The sequence below is a fragment of the Heliangelus exortis genome, chromosome 17 (assembly GCF_036169615.1).
Source record: "Heliangelus exortis chromosome 17, bHelExo1.hap1, whole genome shotgun sequence".
Classification (NCBI taxonomy): Eukaryota; Metazoa; Chordata; class Aves; order Apodiformes; family Trochilidae; genus Heliangelus; species Heliangelus exortis.
The window spans coordinates 12,739,560-12,752,241 of NC_092438.1; the positions used below are offsets into that span (position 1 = coordinate 12,739,560).

The following is a 12,682-nucleotide window of genomic DNA, read 5'->3' on the forward strand; positions in this document are numbered from 1 at the left end:
CTTCCCTGCCTGCCTGCACACACTTGCCCACCCTTGTTTCAGCGTGCCATTTGTCTCAGGAGGGGAGCTCGGGCTTCATGAGCACCTGAACCAGCAAATGCTTCCCCCAGCAGCAGGAACACAAGGTGCTGTGGTGGCTGCATGGCCATAGGTGACTGCAATCCCTTCTGGACTCTCCATGGGGGCCACCTGGCACAGCAGGGGCAGCACAGGGCCAGCAGCAAGAGAAAATACAGCTGATCCTTACTGCTAAGAAAGTGCTGGGGAGGGCAGACTGGAACCCTGCAGCTCCCGAGGGAAAAGCAATCCCCTGAGAAAATCCTGTCCCTGTTTCCACTCTCTGCACAACTAGGAAGAGCAAGGCTACTCCTCACAGAGCCAAACAGACCTCCCAGTAATTAGAGATTTTGGGAGAAAACTCCCATTACTGAGATCTGGGGGGGATGAGCAGAACCAGCTCATGAATCCCATCTCAGTATTTCCAACTATTCTCTAAACAACCCCTAACTAAAATTCCACTTTTCTTTCTGCTGTTTGCAATGTCAAGCCCTCTGCTCACATCCTGGGGAGGAACAAGGCCTTGGAGAGGGACTGTTGGCAAGGGTCTGGAGTGACAGGATGAAGGGTCAATGGCTTTAAATTAGAGAAGAGCAGATTTAGATTGGATGTTAGGAACAAGTTCTGTACCATGAGGGCAGTGGAACAATGGCACAGGTTGCCCAGGGAGGTGGTTGAGGCCTCATCCCTGGAGATGGTCAAGGTGAGGCTTGACAAGGTGTAGAATTCTGAAAAAAATATTGGTCTCAAAACAGCCACCCTGACAAAGTGGACACTGAGCTCAGGTGGAGGCCTCATTCAGAAGCCACCTGGACTCTGTTCTCTCAAGCAGAGACCCTCATTTGGGGAACCACCCTGAGAAACAGGACCCTATTCTCACAAGAGCAGCCCCTCCTTTAGTGCCCACCCCAATAAACTGAACACTGGCCTGGCAAGGGGAGCTCTGTTTGATGCCACCTGATGAGCAGGACACTGTCCTTATTCCATAAGGGACAGGGGCAGGAGAGCTGCACCCTGTGGAGGCAGAGTGACATCTTGTGTGTGCCCCGGGTAAAGCCACTGGAGAGGGGGCACACACAGAATGATGATGCAAAGAACCTCTGATGCAGAGCAGAGGATGGGACTCCAGGGCTTCTCCAGAGGCCCTTTCCTCCTCCTCTCCTCCAGTTCCCCTCAAAACCAGTGGGCAGGGTGCAACTGAAAAGGGTGCAAGGATAAAACTGAACTGAAGGGTTGGCCTGGACTGCTTTGTTTTCCTCTGCTTGCCACATAGTTTTATTTTTCCAGGTCACTACCAGAGTAATAAATATTTAACCACAAGAGAACTGAGAGACTGGTAGCTTGTACTGCTGTGGCCATCACTTCTACCCGAGTATAATCACACAATAAATTAATTGCTGGCTAAAGTGTGAACTGAAGAGGATTACACCAGGACTGAACACTCCAGAAATGAAAGACATGGCCTGAGTGGTCAGTGGCCTTTCTCTTCAAACATACCCAAGACACAGACAAGAGAGACCAACTCACCTGGCTCCGTAGACATAGAAGCAGTAGATGTGGAAGGTCAGAAGTGCAATGATGTCAGAGAGGATGCAGAGAGCCACAGTCAGGCCCAGGCAAGCTGACAGACCCACATACCAGAGGATCATCTCAATGAATGGGGACATCAGGTGAATATAGCCTAGGGGATATTGCAGAATGTCATTTTCTGACTGAGACATCCTCCTGTTGACATTCTCTAAAGACTGATTCCACCCCCCAAACTGGATCTTTCCTTCAGAAATCATAGCCAGGAAAATATGGAATTAAAACTGGAAAGCTCCTTCAGGTGCCACGGGCCAACAAAAACTCTCCTTCTCCCCAGGTTTCTGACCAGCTCTGTGAGCAAGGGTGGGACTCACTGAGCTTGTGCAGAGCAGTCACCCTGCTCCACATGTGGTTTAGCTTTCTAGATGTGTCCAGCTGCACACATCAACCTTTACCAGTGGTGATTCTAAACTAAAAGTGTGGAGGCAAAGTCTCTTTCATCATTCAAGTGGAGCACAGTGATAGAAACAAGACCACACTTGACTGATGAGCAGAATAAATCAGTACAATCTCCACCATTGTTCAGCTTGGAGAAGACTCCAGGGGACCTTAGAGCTGCCTTCCAGTCCCTGAAGGGAACCCACAGGAAGGCTGGAGAGGGACTTTTCATAAGAATGTCCAGTGACAGGACAAGGAAAATGGATTTAAACTGAAGGAGAAGAGGTTTAGACTGGATCTTAGGAAGAAGTTCTTCAGTATGAGGGTGCTGAGACTCTGGAACAGATTGCCCAGAGAAGCTGTGGCTGCCCCCTCCCTGGAGGTGTTCAAGGCCAGGTTGGATGAGGCTTGGAGCAGCCTTGTGTAGATGAGAGGTGTCCCTGGGCATGGCAGGGAGCTTGGAGGAGATGAGCTCTAAGGTCCCTTCCAACCAAATCCACTCTATGATTATGACCACTCCTTCATCAAGACACTTATCAAGGACACAAGGGCTGTGTTATTTCAAGGAGGGACTGGGAATAATAAAATGGCTAAGTTGAAGCTAGTGATAAGACAGGGTCAGGATTTGCATCCCAAGAGGACAGTTCTCATCCCTATCCCATCAGCTGCTCTACATGGCAAAGCCTACAAAAGCCTACCCAGGACCTCCAGCCTTCCCTTGGCCACTCAGCACTAATGGCCCCAAGAGCCCTGTTGTGATCTGCACTTTTTGCAAAGCCTCACCAGAAGCTCCTTATTTAATATGCATGACTTCTTGTGTGGGAATCCATCTTTGGCTTGAGTTCCCACAGCAGGAAGACTTGCAGACAAGTTTGTACTTGCAGTAGTGCATTTTGATTCATTATTCACCTCTAGGCAAACATGAAACACTCAGGAGGGAAGAGATGAAAAGGGGGGGACTGAAAAGTTAAACAATTGCACTTACTAATCCACAGATGGATGTGGTAAAGGAAGAAACGGCCCAAAACCTGATCCAAAGCTCGGTTCATTTTCAGTCCAGCTGGTGCCCCCATCAGCCACTGGAGCAGGTTCTGGAGCTCTTCAGCTACATGCTACAAACACATGAGAGCAAGGAGATAAAAGACACTGAGCAGATCCACTGCTGCCCCTCCCCAGGAATTCTTACCACACCCCTCAAACCAACAGAAAAAAAAAAAATCCAAATGACGACTTCACAGGCAATTAATTAAATTAGAAATGCACCTTTGTGGGCTCTTTACTGAATCCAAACTTAAAGTCAGAGAGGAAAGTGAACTGCTGAAGTGGTCTCAGTGGTGGGACAAAGAACCTGGTGTTGGTTTATGGCCACCTCTGGTAGCTTGCACAGTCTGATTTCTTGGTGTAATGAGGGCTCTTGAAATAGGTGGCAAATGCTGAGCACAAATCAATTTCTTTGGAGAGTCAACTGAAAAGCCAGAACTGGCAAGTAATCCAAGTGTGGGGAAGGCTGCCAGGATTTTAAAATGGAGAAGGTGGCAGTGCACACAGTGCAAAAAGAAAGTGAATTTTTCCAAATAAATAACCTGTGTGTTTATAGCAGGCTAGAAAACATCATTATGTAAATGTACTTCATACATAAAAAAACTTTCTTAATATTCTGTGGTGTACAAGGCAAGATTAACCATGCCTTGCATGGGATGTACATCTTGTCCACCACTACTGTGTCTTTCTGCAGGTTCCATGGAGAGATACCCATGGCCTGCCAGTAAAAAAGAAGTCCTTTGAATGGCTGAGAAAAAGGCTTAATGGTGCTCATGCCCAAATCACTGAGGGCTTTGACTCACAATTTTTGGTGACTTAATCCAGACTGATGTTATTTACTGGTTTTCCCTTGCAGCTGACAGGGCAGAAGATGAGCTGGCTCTCTCTGCTCCTTGGTGGTTCACACCTGACCAACTTACCTGAGGTGAAACCAGCCCTGAAGTTCATTTACCAGGCTGGGAACTGAGAGTAGTAACCTCCAGCCAGCAGAGTTGGAACACACCTGGGAGAAGTGACCTCCTACACTGTCCTGTATGAGGAGAGATTGAGTAAAAGACTCCTACCTCTGAAAATCCAAGGCACATCCACTGAAGGGATCTGCACTGGAAATTGTCCATGTGTAGAAGAAAGGAGACCTAAAGCTACCTAAAGCTGATGCACTGCAGCCTACTTTCCCCACCATTCACATGGATAATTCCCCTAAGGGGAGATTATTTCCAAGGAATGATTCCCTTTTATTATTAACCAACAGGATCCTTGCAAAATGAGTTTCTAAACATTTGCTTTTAGTGTAGTGGCAAAATTAAGGGCTCCATCTTCAACTTCTCCATAAGAATTGCTTTTTTGTATCACCATTTTCCCTCTCTCTCTCCCTGCAAGTCAGAACTGATTTGAACCCCCTGTGGCTGAGAAGTGTTAGTTACTTTATATATAGGCTGGTTTTAATATTTAAAGTGTTGGACTGGTAACTTAGAAAAAGCATTTGGGGATTTTAATGAAATATTTAAATGCTTGAAAGCATTCCTTCAGCAAGGCTGTTTGGCAGCTCTGAATCTTTCTTCAGTCCCAGAGGTGCTACTGAAGTCAGAGAGGGGCATTTAGCTCTGGGAAGGTGCTCACTGCTGCTGAGCTGGGAGAGGCACTGCAAAACCTAACCTTGCAGGTTGTGTTTTCCAGCCAGGTATTTTAGGACTGATCAATAGGAAGCAGGAAAAGGTGAGTGGGAGGCCAATTCTCCTGTTGCAGGAATGAATATTGAATGTGGCCAGTATGAATAAATAAGACAAGGTGGATTTGGGTTGCAGGAAGGGGTGTAGGGACATTGCCAAGCTGGAGGCTGAAGCTAGCAGGGTTCAGATGGGATCACTGTGGAAATATTTGCTTTACTGTCACACTCCTCATTCCAGGCTGCACCTGCAGAGGGTCTCTGTGTCACTCCATGTGCCATGGATAGAGAAGGACACCCAGAGCACAGGGGGTGGGCACTGGGAAGCTCAGTGCAAACTTCCTGAGCAGAGCCAAGTCTGCTGCAGGCATTAGGGGCTCAAAGATGACCATTTTATGAATGAACACCTAGGACTATTTTCCAGGTAGTGTCCTCTCTACTTGCTTTGTTTATGGAGAAAAGGACTGAATAGGAACTTAAATCCAAATATCTCTAAGCTCCAATGCCATTTTTTGAGGCATGATGTATGATAAATATTTAACTGTTTCAAGGAGATAAAAGCTTAAGAAAAAAGGACATCAGCAAGGATGGAAGAGGTGAAGGAGAGGAAGAAAAAAAGATGGTTTATACACTGTTCTTATTTTAAAAACAGACAAATGTAGAACTTTGCATAAGGTATTTTTTAAAGCAAGGCTTGTCTTGTGGAAGGTAAAAACAAGACAACCATTGGCAAGCCTGGTGGGATCAAGAGGAACGAGGAGGGTACAAATTGTGAGGGCACCCACAGAGAAGAGATTATTCACATTTTCCATTCTTGGCTTTGAAAGCCTGCTCCACAAATCTGTCCTTGCATCCAGCTACTCATCACTTACTCCCTAGGTGTCTCTGAATCACATCTGCCTCACAGCACAAAAGCAACTTGTTATTGCAGTCAGCACGAGGCAGCTCATCAAGCTGTGAGAGTGGGAGCTGTAGGCAGGGATGTCTTGTGCACCATCAACAATTGCTGGCTGAGTGTTGATTTGAGAACCATTGTATCAGGGGATGACAAGGGATGGCCAAGGAACAAGGAGCAGGCTGAGCATTGTCACCCTGGCAGTTGTTGGGAGCCAAAATAACCCCACCTGGATCTGCTCCCTTCCTAAGAGATGTTGGGTGGGGGGGAAAAAAAAAAAAAGGGCACTATATCCAGTCCCTGCAGAGCTACAATTTTGTCAATGTTAAAATCAATCAATCAAACCCATGAGTTTATATGTTATATAACATATAAAATAGTTTGACAATATTAAAATCAACCAAATAAACTAGGTTAAAATAAGGTTAGGTACAGAATATTCTGTATATAATTCTGTAGTATGTAATTCTGTATATACAGACTTCTTATGTATTTTAATCCATAAGAATCTCATTATAATCTACCTAATGTTCTGTTTATTGACAGATGCAGAGCTGTAAGGTCAATGCCACCATCAGAGCTGGGGCAGATATCCAAAGCAGGAGAGCAAGGAACACAAGAGAAGGAAAAACAATTCCTTCTGCACATGGGAAAGTTTGAGTTACTGCACTTGGCAACACAGAAGCACTTGAGAAAGCCCAAGTGATGGGAATAATGTGGACCAGATGGACACTCAGCAGCAACAAGGAAAGCTACTGCTGAATGGCTACGGGGAGATTTTGCTGTCATACTGGAAAAGAAGTGGTGCTGGCTTGCAGACCACATGCTGAAGTCATTGGTATATTTTGGGATCACTCAGATCTGCATTTTTTTAAGGCCTGCACATAAAGCACATAAATCAATGCCCACTGAAGGAAGTAAAAGGGCTCCAAATGCTTTTAAGTCCAAAACCTAATACACTTGAAAGCAGAAAGTAAGAAGAGTTGCAAGTGGCCTGAAGTGATAAGCTTGGAGAAGCAGCCAAGAAAGGCAGGGACTGACTGCCAGGCCACCCAGAGGAGGAGGAGGAGCCAACACTTCCAGGAAAGTTGGTCACAGCCCCTGGTGACAGCAAGGTGATGAAGTCTGCACATGCAGGAGACAGGGTGATGCCTAAGTTGAGTGACAGTTGAGCTAAATTACTGAAAAAGGAACAAGGGAGCAACTCTGATGAGCAAACCTACCCAGGACAGGTGCTGGGACTGGGTACACCTTGAGCATGGAGAGCATCCATCTGCCAAAGACACCACGCAGATGGAACCCCTCCTGGAGCCACCTGTGCAATCAGGAATGCAGCCAAAAGCCACTTCCTTGCAGACTTGTTAAGGAAAAGAGATTTCTGAGAGCTGGGCACTTACAGAAATCCCACAGGGAGAGCTCTAGAGAACTTACAACTTCTTCAGCTGAAATATCTGAAAGGGAAAAGACCTAAAAGGTATTTCTAGAAATACTTCTTTGAAAAATATTGCACACCTCAGATACAAGAACAAGAGTACTGCAAGAACTGTGGTCCTTTCTAGCCCACCCCTGCTGCTGGATAGTGTCTGAGGCAATCCTTAGAACATGCAATCCTTAAAAGTTTGACTATGAAAATGGTAATAATCATCATCCACAACTATGCTGGACACTCCACACACATGTTCTGAAAGCACAGGATGTACAAGAATGATCAGAGACCAATGGTTTGTAACAGTTAAGAGGTTAGACACCAGCCAAGCATCAAGAAAAAAGATGAGAAAACTGACTTTCCCAAGAAAGTCAGGATAAATGGGGAAAAAAAATTGCTGCTGGAATTCTCTCATCAGAATAAAACCCCTCCCAATCAAGAAACTAGAGGACAAGCAGAGGGAGGATGTTCTCCAGATGCTAGAGAGAAACCAATGGAAAGATCCACCTTCTCTCCCAGAAATAGAGAGAGTGGGCAGAGAAAGGATCAGGCTGTGCAGCTGCATGGCAACGCTCAGCAGTGGCTGCACAAGTACTCCCAAGGCACAGAAGCTCTTAAAATGGAGCTAAATACACATCAGAGGCTTGGTCTCCAGCCTCTGCAGTGCACCAGATGTTCCTTACTGCCACTGAACAGCCACACTGGAGCACTGCCCCCAAAAGGAGCCACCAGAAAAGCAGGACACACTTGTTCTTCATGGATTTAGGCTGGTACTGAGGGATCTTACTGGACAAGAGTATTTATGCTTGAGAAAAATCATAGGACACAGGAAGTTTTCCTGGTTTACCACCTGTACACCAGAGTTCTTAGCCAGGATTTCAAGTGTTTGTACCCTGCTTAGTTAATGCCTTTGGATTTCCCCATAAAATTCCTCTTCACAAGCACAGCTGCACTGCTTATCAAGTTTGACTTTGCAGCAGTTTAGCAGATTAAACCCAGGCTACAGCTTTTTAATTTATTTTTTTTTTCACTAAACACCCCATATAGCAACAACCTGAGGCTGCTGCCTGTTGCCTCCAGAACAAAGTATTCTGGCTGGATAACTGCTCAACCTGAAGCTGCAGAGCTCTGTCCAAGCTACAGCTGTGACTTTAGGAACTGGAGCAGCCCTCCAGTAAACACCCAATTACTATTCACTGCACATGCAAAGCAGGGCTGGGCTCCTTTTGAGCAGCCCCAGCAGGCTGGATTTGAAGATTCTGCAGTTCTTGAGGAGCCCTAATTTGCATGACTTCAGACAGGACCCTCTGCAATCCTGTGGGTAAGGCACTGCCTCCTTCCAACTATCCCAGGCATCAAGAACTGGTCAGTACTCAGAGCAGGTGGAAGTGAAACAGCTCTGGGCAGACTTACATCAGCTGCAGGGATGAGAGTGTCAGCAAGGTGGCCAATTTGGTTCTTTCTGTACAGCCAGGACATCAGCAGGATCCCCAGAGCCACATCAATCAGCAGAGAGACAAAGATATTGGCTTTCCTGCAGGCAGGATGAAGAGAAACAGTGTTACAGGAAAAGGAAGGACAACGTTTAATATTTCAATGACAACTGTCAGCTCCTGACATCCTTTAATGTCCCAGGGACACGGGGACAACTCACTGAAGAGGCAAAAAGACTTTCAGGGGTGTGCTGCTACTTTTGTGGCCAAACATTGAGCTACTCAGAGCCTGCCACACCACACCACCTTGCTCAGGAAGGGGACTGAAGAGAGGGATTGAAGATACAAAGAGGTACAGTAGACAAGGATGCATGGAAATACTCAGGGGGCATTGACTAATGCTAAGAGCACCAGTCCTTGGAGCACCCACACTGAGATCAGAGGGTTTCCCAAGAGGCAAACTTGAGTTGAACCACTTTTGATGTAAAAAAATAGTTTTTTTGGGTACACAGACACACCCAGAAGGGCTGCTGAGCTGCCCCCTCACTGCTAAAGTTTCTGAATTCAGTTCCATGATGAGTTCTGAATTAAGTTCCTGAGTTATTCAGGAAATCAGATTAAACAATCACAGCTACTTTTGGTGTTCAAATCTGCTGATCTGTTTCAAGTGTTGCCTGGGAGTCTGTTCCTGCAGGATCAGAGAACCACAGAGAACACAACTCACTGTGTAATGGCCACAGGGCATTCAATATCTGTCTCAGATCTCTGCCTCTCCCTGTCCCACTCACTGTGCTGCACGTTTGCTCTTTCTGTTCCACTGACTTTATTACTGCTTGTTGGAGTCTCTGCTCTGCAGTAACTGTCAGGAAGATTCCCCAAAAGAGGGGGTGAAAGAGGGGAGCAGGAAGACCATCCTGTCCTTATGGGAAGTGCTGCTGAACATGGATTTCAGGTTTTGGTTAACAGCAGCAATGAGCTGGTGGGAGTACTGACAGCAAAGCACTCCACACAGCAGTGCAGGACAAGCTTTCCATGGGCAATATCCTGTGTGCCTTCCCCAGGTTAGGGAAAATAGATGTACATCTGGAAAAAAGCATAAATAATAAGGACAGATTGCAGAGTCAAAACCTGCAAACTAGCAGGGAAGGCAACAGGGCATGGTGCAGTGAGGAGGCTGTGGTGCTGTGCAGGCTGAGGATCCATGGGTTGGTTCCCCAGAGGACAGAGAGCTAGTGCCAAGGTGTGTGTGGCTTTATGTGTACTCCATACCTCATCAGCTGAGTCTGGTTTTGAGCCTTCTTGTTGCTGCTGATGACCTGAAGGTGCTGCAGGCGATGGCCCAGCTGCTCACAGGTTGAGAGTTTGCTCCACAAGAAAGATGAAGGCCAAAACTTCAGCACCCTGCAGAAAACACCCCAGGAATGTCCCCTTTTGCTTTTGCCACAGAGCAGGTTGCAGAGGGTACCAACTCCAGGCAAAACATTCAGTGCAAAGCCAAGGTTGTGCAACCAGAGATGGTGTCAACATATTGTCATTAAATATGAGATGTTATCTATCCTCCTCAAGGTTAACAGAACAGAGGCAGCTTTTCCAGGTTAAGGCACCTAAAGCAGACAACTCAACCTCTCATTTTCATTCTGTAAATCCAATCTCACTCTTCTAAGGAAGCCAGAACACAACCCTGATTCCACCTTGGGTTTTGGGGTACATCCCTGGAATTGCACATTGCTCTGAGTCTCCAGCAGGCTGGGGTCAGGGCAGTTGTGTGCAGAACACAAGATGGTGAAACTGCCCCACAAACCCCCCTGCTGTGAACACAAGTCTATCTAGTGTGAGCTTGGTATAACTGCTGGGTTCTCCCTGCAGTTTCTGTCCCTTTTCCCCTCTTTTCTTTTTCCTTTTCTTCTTTTTTTTTCTTTATTACCTCCAAATTCCTTCCTCAGGGTCTCTATTTCTGTCTTCTTTCCACTGTCTTGCCAAGAGTGACCAGCAATGTGTGAAAAATGTGACATTTAGCAGTTAATTGGGTTTCAAGTTTAACATCCACATTAGGCTTGTAGGAGAGAAAATATTCAGAGTTCTTTTTGTATGACTCAGAAGAAAAGTACTAAACAATGGTCAATAATTTTGGGGAGTTGCTTTCATGACCATACAGCCTCTAAAGAAAGGAATGATGGTGATTTGTGTAGTCTCAAAGTGCACAGCAGTGCAACACCAAGCACTGTGTTTGATGTGGGGAATAAAATCTGATGTGGACATAATCTGGATCCCTTCTTTCCCAGGCACAGTGGTTGTTCCACTATTCTCAGTCTTTCACTGTTTCTCATTCCAGGCCCAGGAATCTAAATTAACTTTCAGTCATTTAATCTCTCTTACAGCACGGGCCTGTTCCTTCAGTTCATGTTCATTCCAAACTCTAAAATGATTCCTGGTATCCTGCTTTGCTTTTGAAGCTGTCCAGCTGTTGGGATCATTACTGAGTAGGCTTCTGGAGGACCTCAGCCTGTGGGCCAGCAGCAGAGTGGCTCCAGGGCTGGCCAGCACAGTGTGCAGGATGGGCAGACTGGGGCTCCAGCTGATATTTATACATTTTACACAAAAGGCAAGGATATGGCTTTAGAAAATCCTGCCTGTTTCACTCTGGTTGCTATCCCCATCCTCCTGAGCCCTTTCCATCACCCCCCGTGCAAGGTCTGCCTGCTGAAAACCCAGAGAGCTGAACTTCCCCCTCCTTCCCCCTCCCCAGTCAGATTTCAGCCACGTTGGGTTTGAAGCACACGCAGTGAATCACCCTTAATTTGAGGCCTCTGAGTTACTCAGCTCTCTCTCTTCATTACAGCCTCCCACCTTTGAGACAAACACATGCACTGTGCTCCAGCTGACTTGTCAGGAGGTGAGATCCAAAGCAGCAGAGGAGAGAGGGCTGTGCAGGGGAGGGAGACAGGGGGGAGACTGCACTGGCCACTGATCTCCAAGACTTGGGTTTGTAGATTCATCCAGGCACAAGTGCAGATGAGTTTTCTCTTCTGATTTTACCCTAGCCCAGTGGTTACAAATTCTGCTGTGGCAAACCTTTGCTAGAGCAGAAAATTGCACTTGAAATGCAAAGGAAGGGGGAGGAGAAACACTTTACCTGTGTGGCTGTGTACAGAGACCAGGAAAGAAGTATTTCTGCCTTTCTTCCTCAGCACTCCTGGAGATGAGTGTTACCATATCACATCATACAACTATTATACTGAGCTTTTTGCAGGATGTTTGTATTTTTATTTACTTTTAGGTATTTACTCTTCCAAGGAAGTACATAAGTGGACTGGAGGTTTTCCTCTTGATGTTAAGTAAAAAGAGAAACAGCTGTAGCCCAGACAAGCCCAGACCTCTGATGTGTTTTTGGACCCCTCCTGTTCAATTAGGAGATGTGTTTGCCTGTTGGGGTGCTCCTGGGGGTGAGGCTCCTTTGGAAATCCCTCTTGCTTGTGCAGGATGCACCTTCAGAGAACTGAAGGTAAAAAATGCCTGGTCAGCCCAAGAGCTGCCAGAGCATCAGAGTTCAAGCAGAAAGCAACAGCTCCACGGCCCTGGACTGAACACTCAGGGGGCTGAAAGTGTCCCCATCCTCTCCCAGCACCATGTGTCTCTTACCACCCATTGCTGCTCCATAACTCCTCACACTGGAGGCAGCTTGGGGGTCACCCACCAGACACCCCCAGCCAAAGGAAAGGACTCCCTGTGGCTCTCAGATCTCTGAGGTGCATCCTGCACAAGCAAGAGGGATTTCCAAAGCAGCCTCACCCCCAGGAGCACCCCAGCAGGCAAACACATCTCCTAATTGAACAGGAGGGGTCCAAAAACACATCAGAGGTCTGGGCTTGTCTGGGCTACAGCTGTTTCTCTTTTCACTTAACATCAAGAGGAAAACCTCCAGTCCACTTATGTACTTCCTTGGAAAAGTAAATACCTAAAAGTAAATAAAAATACAAACATACTGCAAAAAGCTCAGTATAATAGTTGTATGATGTGATATGGTAACACCCATCTCCAGGAGTGCTGAGGAAGAAAGGCAGAAATATTTCTTTCCTGGTCTCCTACCCCTCTGCATCCCAACCAAAAGTGCTTCCACTTGTTTCCTACACAGTACATAAACAATTTTCAAAAGTGCAATGGAAAAGCAACTAAATTATAAAACCAAGCAGACACACAAA

The 12,682-nt window shown here is 46.4% G+C and overlaps 1 protein-coding gene across 2 annotated transcripts in view; it reads right to left on the reverse strand.

Moving 5' to 3' along the window:
• Positions 1–12,682, reverse strand: part of PIGQ (phosphatidylinositol glycan anchor biosynthesis class Q) — a 35,580-nt gene that overhangs the window by 17,562 nt on the left and 5,336 nt on the right. For both annotated transcript variants that reach the window (XM_071761057.1, XM_071761056.1), the window contains exons 3-6: positions 9,753–9,884; positions 8,464–8,584; positions 3,008–3,134; positions 1,585–1,738 (exon numbers count right to left, since the gene is read on the reverse strand). In XM_071761057.1, the coding sequence (XP_071617158.1) occupies positions 1,585–1,738; positions 3,008–3,134; positions 8,464–8,584; positions 9,753–9,884 (534 nt within the window). The remainder of the gene's footprint in view (positions 1–1,584; positions 1,739–3,007; positions 3,135–8,463; positions 8,585–9,752; positions 9,885–12,682) is intronic.